General features: G+C 45.2%; 1 protein-coding gene across 1 annotated transcript; it reads right to left on the reverse strand.

The window, feature by feature from the left end:
* Positions 1–1,359: 1,359 nt before the first annotated feature.
* LOC130338806 (uncharacterized) lies at positions 1,360–6,371 on the reverse strand. The gene is made up of 2 exons (XM_056554015.1): positions 5,481–6,371; positions 1,360–1,955 (listed from the first exon to the last, which is right to left on the reverse strand). The coding sequence occupies exons 1-2, from the start codon at positions 6,364–6,366 to the stop codon at positions 1,360–1,362; spliced, it is 1,482 nt and encodes a 493-aa protein (XP_056409990.1). The 5' UTR covers positions 6,367–6,371.
* Between the last annotated feature and the right edge of the window lie 4,476 nt (positions 6,372–10,847).

The following is a 10,847-nucleotide window of genomic DNA, read 5'->3' on the forward strand; positions in this document are numbered from 1 at the left end:
TATATAAAAGTGTATAGGAATGTATAGGAGTGTATATGAATATATAGGAGTGTATATGAATATATAGGAGTGTATAGGAATATATAGAAGTGTATAGGAATATATAGGAGTTTATAGGAATATATAGAAGTGTATAGGAATGTATAGGAGTGTATAGGAATATAAAGGGGTGTATAGGAATATATAGGAGTGTATGGGAATATATAGGAGTGTATAGGAATGTATAGGAGTATATAGGAATATATAGGAGTGTATGGGAATATATAGGAGTTTATAGGAATATATAGGAGTGTATATGAATATATAGGAGTGTATAGGAATATATTGGAGTGTATAGGAATATATAGAAGTGTATAGGAATATATAGGAGTGAATAGGGATATATAGGAGTGTACAGGAATGCATAAGAGTATATAGAAATATATAGGAGTGTATAGGAATATATAGGAGTGTATAGGAATATATAGGAGTGTACAGGAATGTATAGGAGTATATAGGAATATATAGGAGTGTGTAGGAATATATAGGAGTGTATATGAATGTATAGTAATATATAGGAGTGTATAGGGATGTATAGGAGTGTATAGGAATACATAGGAGTGTATAGGAAGATATAGGAGTGTATAGGAAGATATAAGAGTGTATAGGAATATATAGGAGTGTATAGGAATATATAGGAGTGTACAGGAATGTATAGGAGTATATAGGAATACATAGGAGTGTATAGGAAGATATAGGAGTGTATAGGAAGATATAGGAGTGTATAGGAATATATAGAAGTGTATAGGAATGTATAGGAATATATAGAAGTGTATAGGAATATATAGGAGTGTATAGGAATATACATGACTAGGGGATTTGCTACTTGCTCTGTGACCCCTGTACCACCCTGCCACCCCCCATCAATAACCACATTACAACACTTATTTTTGGTGGAAAAGGCCACAGCGGCCACATTTATTAAATAATAACCATAATAAAATAAATATATATACTTTAACTTTACAATAACACAGAAACAGTCGGGTAAACATTACCCATTAACATTATAACATTTACAAATCATAGTGCATAACAGTGTAAACAGTTTTCCATTTCCTACCCCAAAGGTAAGGGGACCTGAAGGCAACCTGAGTTATTCCCCGGGCTCCTACTTTGCCCTTGGCCGTAAATCAACGACCCAAGGACACCCCCTTCAGAGCCCCCGTTTTCCACCTCAACCGCTGAGGTGTCACCAGTGACTGGGGTACCGCCCCCAGCCCTACCACACCATTCTGTTCACACCTCACTCCAATTCTCCATCAAGTGCCTCCAGGTCCCCCTCCCCCACTACCTGCCACGACGGCCTTGTGTGACTCCTCACTCACGGCCGGCCACCCACAACCCGACTGCTCTCACTACCACCTCCCTAATTTCCAGAACCCACAAATCCATCCCCAAGGGGTTCAGATGGACCCCGTCAGCGTCCATAAAATCCCAGGAAGGACTCTCCAACTCCCGGTGGCGCACTACCAGGCCCCCATTCCGCGCCATGAAACGACTCACCACCCGATTAACCTTGGCCCTCGCCTTATTCAGTCGGATGACCGAACGCGCCTCCCTCCACTTGAACCGCGCCACAATGTCCGACCAGACCACCACGATCCCGGGGAAGGACGACCAGATCCGCAGCATGTCCAATTTAATATCCCGCATCAAGGCTCTGGCCGTCCGACCCCCAAGATCATTGCCGCCTAGGTGGACTACCAACACGTTGGGGGGCCTGTCCAGCGCCGCGTGTGTTTGCAAGAGGGGGAGCAGTCCCGCCCACTGCAAACCCCCTTGACCAATCCACCGCACCTGAGCCTGTTCCCTGTCCAGACCCAACTGCCTCCCAGCCGGGCGAACATCAGCGCGCGAGGCCCCACGCCTCACGTACGAATGTCCCACGATCCAGACCAAGCACGGCTGACCCCCTGTAAGACATAAACACGAAAACAACCCATCACTATCCCTGCCTTACTCCCCACATATATTGTCCAGAAAACAAAACAAACACCCACAAAAAGACACGCCCACCCCCTACAACATCTGCGGGCGCACATATAACCGGAACCGATCAGATTCCCACCTACCAATCCTCCGTATCGCATCAGGCCCCAAACCCCACCGAGACGCCTCCGTAGCCGCTCCTATCCGAAAGGAGTGCGAGCTGAACCCACCCGTATCCTTCCCCAGCTTCTCCAGACAAAAACGGAAAACCCGCACAAATTGGAACCGGGACAAAAATTCCCCGTTCGCATGAACCAGCAGAGGGCCCCCCATCACTGTCCGAACCCCCAAGTACTCCCGAAAACAATGCACCGGACACATGCCCCCACCACCCAACTCCGCCAATCGCACAGCAAAACCCTTCCCCAGCTGGTCCGTTTTGGACCTGCGCACCTTACACACTAACACAGAACCGTCCAAGCAAACATCCCCAAACAACAAACCTCCCACCTGAACCTTACTAGGCGCGACCAACTCCGAAACCCGGAACGCCCCAAAAAACGCCAGCGAGAAAGCCAGCCGAAACAGCAACACCTCAAAAACAGACGAACACACCGTCCCCAAGACCCCCCCTATATCCGCCAGCAGCTGGAAAGAAACGGGCCGCCGAGCATCACGCTGCACCACCCCTCTCCGAAAACCCCTGGCAGCCAAACGCACCCTAAACGATTTAGTGACATCAGACAACCCCTGACACCTAAACCAGAACCCCAGGGCCGCCATCCGGCGGCTCAACCCCGACGGGGACACTCCATCCCCAAACAACCTCCCAACGTAAAACAAAACTGCCACTTCCCAATCCCCATCACTCAAAACCCCCAACTCCGCCACCAAAAGCTCCCATTCCCGCCAACACTTACTATACCCCGCCCAGGTGCTATCACAGACCGACCGACGAATCAAGGCAAAGGCCGTTCTCAAACCACTTGCCATAACTCCTCCGGACAGGGGATCCCCTGCGACTCCGCCTCCGGCGCCAGCTCCCGAAACCTGTCCCACTGAAAACGAGAGAGAGAGTCAGCAATCTCATTACAGATCCCCGGGACATGCAAAGCCACAAACTGCGCGTTCAACAACAAACAGCTTAACACCAAACGCCTTAACAGCCTCACCACCGGAGGCGATCTCGCCGTTTGTGCGTTCACTGCCTGTACCACTCCCAGGTTGTCACACCGGAAACAGATTTTCCGATTGCGCAACTGCTCCCCCCAAATCTCCACCGCCACCACAATCGGAAAAAGTTCCAGCAGCGCCAAGTTGCGCACCAAACCGCCCTCCCGCCATGCCATCGGCCATTCCCCCGTGCACCACTGACCCTGGAAATAGGCGCCGAAGCCACAGCTACCCGACGCGTCCGTGAACAGTTCCATGTCCCAGTTGGACACTTGCCGTTCCATGATAATCGACCGCCCGTTATACCTGTCCAAGAATTCCCGCCAAATCCCCAAATCCGCCCGCAAATCCGCGGACAATCGCACAAAGTGATTCGGCCGTCGCACACCTGCCGTAGCACCCGCTAAACGCCTACAAAAAACCCGCCCCATGGGCATAATGCGGCACGCAAAATTGAGGCGGCCTAACAACGACTGCAAGTCCCTCAACTTAATCTTCCGAGTCAGCAACGCCCCTTCAATCGCCCCCCTCAAATCCTGAAGCTTGTCATCCGGCAACCTACACTCAAAAGCCACCGTGTCAATGACAATGCCCAGGAATTTTAACGCTGTGGATGGCCCCTCCGTCTTGTCGGGTGCCAAAGGCACCCCGAAGCAGGCCGCCACCCTCTCCATCGTTTGCAGCAGAATCGCGCAAGTCGCCCTACCAGCCTGACCCACGAATAAGAAATCGTCGAGGTAATGCAGCACCGAAGGCACCTGAGCCTCCGATCGCACTACCCATTCTAAAAACGTGCTAAAAAACTCAAAAAACGAACAAGAAATAGAACAGCCCATAGGAAGGCAACGATTCACAAAAAACTGTCCCTCCCAACAACACCCCAACAACTCAAAACTGTCCGGATGGACCGGAAGGAGCCGAAATGCAGCCTCAATATCCGTTTTTGCCAACAGCGCGCCCCTGCCGTACCGCCTCACCCACTCAACCGCCGCATCGAAAGACGTGTATGACACCGCGCACAGCGCCGGGTCGATACCGTCATTTACCGACTCCCCTTCAGGAAAGGAGAGGTGGTGAATGAGCCGAAACTTGTTCGGCTCCTTCTTGGGAACCACCCCCAGCGGAGAAATCCTCAAGGTCGGCAGCGGCAGGGCCGCAAACGGCCCCACCATCCTACCCAGCTCCACTTCCTTAAACAACTTGGCCGACACCACGTCCGGATGACCCAATGCCGACGTCAAGTTGCGCACCACCCCCAAGTCCCTAACCGGCGAACACGGAATACGAAAACCCTCCGAAAACCCCTTCCTCAACAACTCCGCCACCCGCCTATTTGGGTACGCCTCTAGAAAAGGAAGCATCCTTTCCACCCTCACCGGCGTGACCCCCTTTTGCTTCAACATCTCCGCCCTTACCCTTCCCTTTTCGAAAACACCGCGACAGACCATGGGCACCTCCGCAACCGGAGCACTCATGACGGAATCTGCATGTCTCCCCAAACTTGCACTGGCCCTCATTAAATTGCCAGCAACACCCTTTTGCCGCACCGGCCGGCCGACCAGACCCAGCTCCAGCCCCGCCGGCCCCCTCCCGAAAGAACTGCTGTCCCCCTGGAGCGCGAGGCGCCGCCATTAGTTTCATCCACAAGCTGATATCCTTGTGGTCCCACCGCAGAGAGGGGCGCACCGCCTTGCGCTGCCGAAACTGCTCGTCATATCGCAGCCAAGCGGTGCCCCCATATGTCCTATAGGCTTCCCCAACCGAATCGAGATAGCAAAAAAGGCCGGAACAATTATCCGGCGCTTTCTCGCCAATAACGCTCGCCAAGATGGCAAACGCCTGTAACCAATTATTAAACGTCCGCGGTATCAGCCGATACTGTCGGCGTTCCTCCTCCTCCTTCTTTGACTCATCAGGTTTAACCCTATCCAGGTTGAACTTCTCCAATGGGAGCAGCGAAAAAATTTCAACATACTCCCCTTTCCAGATCCGCTCCCGAACCTCCGCCTTCAAATGCGCACCCAGGGGCCCCTCAAAACAGACATAGACTTCTCCTTTTGCCGAATCCGCCAGACGCACTTCATCCACAACTTTATCCCCCGCCTTCCCAGCCGCCGCACCAGGGACCGTCTGCCCACCGTCCCCACTCCCAACCGTGACCGACGTGGACCCCCCTTCGGCCACCCCGGCACCGCCGTTCGCCCATACCGCCGCCGGCGACCCCACTCCCGGAGCAGCCCTGTCATGCAACAGATCCCGGACATCCCGCAGTAAAGAAGACAAACCCTCCCACAAACCCCCCCCAACCCCAGACCCCAAAGCAGTGTTCCACTCACCCAACCTCTCTGGGGCGGACAGCCCAGCGGTCGCCACTCCTCCTTGGCCTCGACGCGTCGCGCCTCCTCCGGATCTCACCCCAGTCAGTTCTTGACCCGTCGCACCGCCTCCCCGGGCGGCCGCTGGCGGCACCACCACACTGGCCACCGCAGGTCGCAGGTCATCGCTTTCATCCCCGGCGACATCCTCTGCAGCTGAGACGGGAGAGGCTCCGCCTCCATCCCTCTCGTCTCCGGATACCTCCTCGCTAGTGCATGTAGCCCCGGGGGCGGAGCTAGCCACACGCTCCCCCCGCGCCTCCCGACCAGAAGCCAGACGCCGTCTTGGAGACGGATCCTGCCGGCGCCTCGTCCCTTCAGGCGCCGCAGTGTGTCCCGAGGTCCGTCCGCAGGCCCTCCAGACCCCTTCAGCTTCCAGCTCCGCGCCCCGCCGGGCCGCTGGCGATACCCTCCCGTCCACTTCCGACCGCCGGGCCCTCCCAGTGCACGGAGCCTCCGCACTGGGACCAGCCGTCAGTAGCTCTGCCTCTCCCCTCCTGCTGCGTCTTCTTGCAGAGCGCCCCTGCTCTGCACGCGCCGGCACCACCACTCCCCTCCCCAGCACGAGATTCCTCCCGGCAGACTCACCGCACTCAGATGTGGGAGCAGCAGCAGGCCTCACCGGAGGGTCCCTGGCGGGGCTCTCTTGCCGGCGCCGGGAGCGTGGGATCGCATCTGGGCTCACTCTGGACGGCGCCCTGGACCTCCTCCCGCACGTCCGCGGAGGCGCTGCGATCGCAGCCGACGTCCCGGCCGCATCGCCGTGGAGCTGCTGATCCAGCCATCCTGTACCTCTCCTCCGGAGCTCCTCTCTCACCCGCCGGATCGCCGCTTCCAAGTCCGCCATCTATAACGCTGGTCCCGTAGCCTGCAGCAGCTCCAACTTCCTTCCACGCTTCTTCTTGAGGTAAAGAGGGGCCCTTCCGGTTCCGGCCTTCTTTTAACCCCTCCGACCTCTTCCTTAACTCCCCCTCCTCTATGCCCCCTCCTTCCCCTGACCTGCCTTTGACCCCTATCTTATTTCCCGCTGCGCTGCCCCCTGTCATGTGCCCCCTCCTCTCCTACTTCGCTTCCGATACGGGGCCTTTCTGGAGTGTATAGGAATATATAGAAGTGTATAGGAATATATAGGAGTATATAGGCATGTATATGAATGTATAGGAATATATAGGAGTGTATAGGAATATATAGGAGTGTATAGGAATGTATAGGAGTATATAGGAAAATATAGTTATGTGTATAGGGGTATATAGGTGTGTGTATAGGAATATATAGGAGTGTATAGGAATATATAGAAGTGTATAGGAATATATAGGAGTATATAGGAATATATAGGAGTGTATAGGAATGTATAGGAGTATATAGGAAAATATAGGTGTGTATAGGAATATATAGGAATGTATAGGAATATATAGGTGTGTATAGGAATATATAGGAGTGTATAGGGATATATAGAAGTGTATAGGAATATATAGGATTGTATGGGAATATATAGAAGTGTATAGGAAAATATAGGAGTGTATGGGAATATATAGGAGTGTATAGGAATATATGAGTATATAGGAAAATATAGGTGTGTGTATAGGGATATATAGGTGTGTAAAGGGATGTATAGGAGTGTATAGGAATATATGGAAGTGTATAGAAATATCTAGGAGTGTATAGGCATATATAGAAGTGTATAGGAATATATAGGAGTGTATAGGAATATCTAGAAGTGTATATGCATATATAGAAGTGTATAGGAATATATAGGAATGTATAGGAATATATAGGAGTGTATAGGAATATATAGGTGTGTATAGGAATATATTGGAGTGTATAGGCATGTATAGGAATATATAGGAGTGTATAGGAATATATAGGAGAGTATAGGAATATATAGGAGTGTATAGTAAGATATAGGAGCGTATAGGAATATATAGGAGTGTATAGGAATATATAGGAGTGTATAGGAGTATATCAGAGTGTATATGCATGTATAGGAATATATAGGAGTGTATAGGAAGATATAGGTGTGTATAGGAATATATAGGAGTGTATAGGAATATCTAGGAGTGTATAGGAATATCTAGGAGTGTATAGGCATATATGGGAATATATAGGAGTGTATAGAAATATCTAGGTGTGTATAGGAATATCTAGGAGTGTATAGGAATATCTAGGAGTGTATAGGCATATATGGGAATATATAGGAGTGTATAGGAATGTATATCAGTGTATAGGAATATATAGGCATGCATAGAAATATATAGGAGTGTATAGAAATATATAGGAGTGTATAGGAATATATAGGAGTGTATAGGAATATATAGGAGTGTATAGGAATATCTAGGAGTGTATAGGAATATATAGGAGTGTATAGGAATGTATATCAGTGTATAGGAATATATAGGCATGTATAGAAATATATAGGAGTGTTTAGGAATATATAGGAGTGTATAGGAGTGTATAGGAATATATAGAAGTGTATATGAATGTATATCAGTGTATAGGAATATATAGGAGTGTATAGGAATATATAGGAGTGTATAGGAATATATAGGAGTGTATAGGAATATCTAGGAGTGTATAGGAATATATAGGAGTGTATAGGAATATATAGGAGTGTATAGGAATATATAGGAGTGTATAGGAATATATAGGAATATATAGGAATATATAGGAATGTATAGGAATATATAGGAGTGTATAGGAATATATAGGAGTGTATAGGAATGTATATCAGTGTATAGGAATATATAGGCATGTATAGAAATATATAGGAGTGTTTAGGAATATATAGGAGTGTATAGGAGTGTATAGGAATATATAGGAGTGTATATGAATGTATATCAGTGTATAGGAATATATAGGAGTGTATAGGAATATATAGGAGTGTATAGGAATGTATATCAGTGTATAGGAACATATAGGCATATATAGAAATATATAGGAGTGTATAGGAATATATAGGAGTGTATAGGAATATATAGCAGTGTATAGGAATGTATATCAGTGTATAGGAATATATAGGCATGTATAGAAATATATAGGAGTGTATAGGAATATATAGGAGTGTATAGGAATATATAGCAGTGTATAGGAATATCTAGGAGTGTATAGGAATATATAGGAGTGTATAGGAATATATAGGAGTTTATGGGAATATATAGGAGTGTATTGGAATATATAGGAGTGTATAGGCATATATTGGAATATATAGGAGTGTATAGTAATGTACATCAGTGTAAAGGAATATATATGAGTGTATAGGAATATATAGGAGTGTATAGGAATATATAGGAGTGTATAGGAATATCTAGGAGTGTATAGGAATATATAGGAGTGTATAGGAATATATAGGCATGTATAGGAATATATAGAAGTGTATAGGAATGTATAGGAGTGTATAGGAATATATAGAAGTATATATGAATATATAGGAGTGTATAGGAATATAAAGGAGTGTATAGGAATATCTAGGAGTGTATAAAAATATCTAGGAGTGTATAGGAATATATAGGAATATATAGGAGTGTATAGGAATATATAGGAGCGTATAGGAATATATGGAAGTATATAGAAGTGCATAGGGATATATAGAAGTGTATAGGAATATAAAGAAGTGTATAGGAATATATAGGAGTGTATAGGAATGTATAGGAATATATAGGAGTGTATAGGAATGTATAGGGATATATAGGAGTGTATAGGAATGTATAGGAATATATAGGAGTGTATAGGAATGTATAGGGATATATAGGAGTGCATACGAAGATATAGGAGTGTATACGAATATATAGGAACGTATAGGAATATATAGGGATATATAGGAATGTATAGGAATATATACGAGTGTATAGGGATATATAGGAGTGTATAGGAATATATAGAAGTGTAGAGGAATATATAGGAGTGTATAGGAAGATATAGAAGTGTATAGGAATATATAGGAGTGTATAGGGATATATAGGAGTGTATAGGAATATATAGAAAGGTATAGGAATATATAGGAGTGTATAGGAATATATAGGAGTGTATAGGAATGTATAGGAATATATACGAGTGTATAGGAATATATAGGAATGTATAGGAATATATAGGAGTGTATAGGAATATATAGGAGTGTATAGGAATATATAGTAGTGTATAGGAATATATAGAAGTGTATAGGAATATATAGGAGTATATAGGCATGTATATGAATATATAGGCGTGTATAGGAATATATAGGAGTGTATAGGAATATATAGGAGTGTATAGGAATGTATAGGAGTATATAGGAAAATATAGGTGTGTATAGGAATATATAGGAATGTATAGGTGTGTATATGAATATATAGGAGTGTATAGGAATATATAGGAGTGTATAGGAATATATAGGAGTGTATAGGAATGTATAGGAGTGTATAGGAATATATAGGGGTGTATAGGAATATATAGGAGTGTATAGGAATATATAGGGGTGTATAGGAATATATAGGAGTGTATAGGAATATATAGGCTTGTATAGGAGTGTATAGAAGTGTATAGGAATATATAGGAGTGTATAGGAATATATAGGAGTGTATAGGAATATATAGGAGTGTATAGGAATATATAGGAATATATAGGGGTGTATAGGAGTATATCGGAATGTATAGGAATATATAGGCGTGTATAGGAATATATAGGAATATATAGGAGTGTATAGGAATGTATAGGAGTGTATAGGAATATATAGGGGTGTATAGGAATGTATAGGAATATATAGGCGTGTATAGGAATATATAGGAGTGTATAGGAATGTATAGGAGTGTATAGGAATATATAGGGGTGTATAGGAATGTATAGGAATATATAGGAGTGTATAGGAATATATAGGAGTGTATAGGAATATATAGGAGTGTATAGAAATATATAGGAGTGTATAGGAATATATAGGAGTGTATATTAATATATAGGAGTGTATAGGAATATATATTAATATATGAGTGTATAGGAATGTATAGGAGTGTATAGGAATATATAGGAATGTTTAGGAATATATAGGAGTGTATAGGAATATATGAGTGTATAGGAATGTATAGGAGTGTATAGGAATATATAGGAATGTTTAGGAATATATAGGCATGTATAGGAATATATAGGAATATTTAGGAGTGTATAGAAATGTATAGGAGTGTATAGGAATATATAGGAATAAATAAGAGTGTATAGGAATACATAGAAGTGTATAGGAATATATAGAAGTGTATAGGAATAAATAGGAGTGTATAGGAATATATAGGAGTGTATAGGAATATATTGGAATGTATAGGAATATATAGGCGTGTATAGGAATATATAAGAGTGTATAGGAATATA

Source organism: Hyla sarda, unplaced genomic scaffold (assembly GCF_029499605.1).
Source record: "Hyla sarda isolate aHylSar1 unplaced genomic scaffold, aHylSar1.hap1 scaffold_527, whole genome shotgun sequence".
NCBI lineage: Eukaryota > Metazoa > Chordata > Amphibia > Anura > Hylidae > Hyla > Hyla sarda.

What these genes read in the sequence shown, in the direction of transcription:
- LOC130338806 (XM_056554015.1), bottom strand. Translation starts at nt 6,366, where the DNA reads ATGGCGGACTTGGAAGCGGCGATCCGGCGGGTGAGAGAGGAGCTCCGG. An exon ending in GTCCGCCCCAGAGAGGTTGG is followed by an intron (nt 1,956 to 5,480) that starts GTGAGTGGAACA and finishes TATGTCTTACAG; the next exon opens with GGGGTCAGCCGTGCTTGGTC.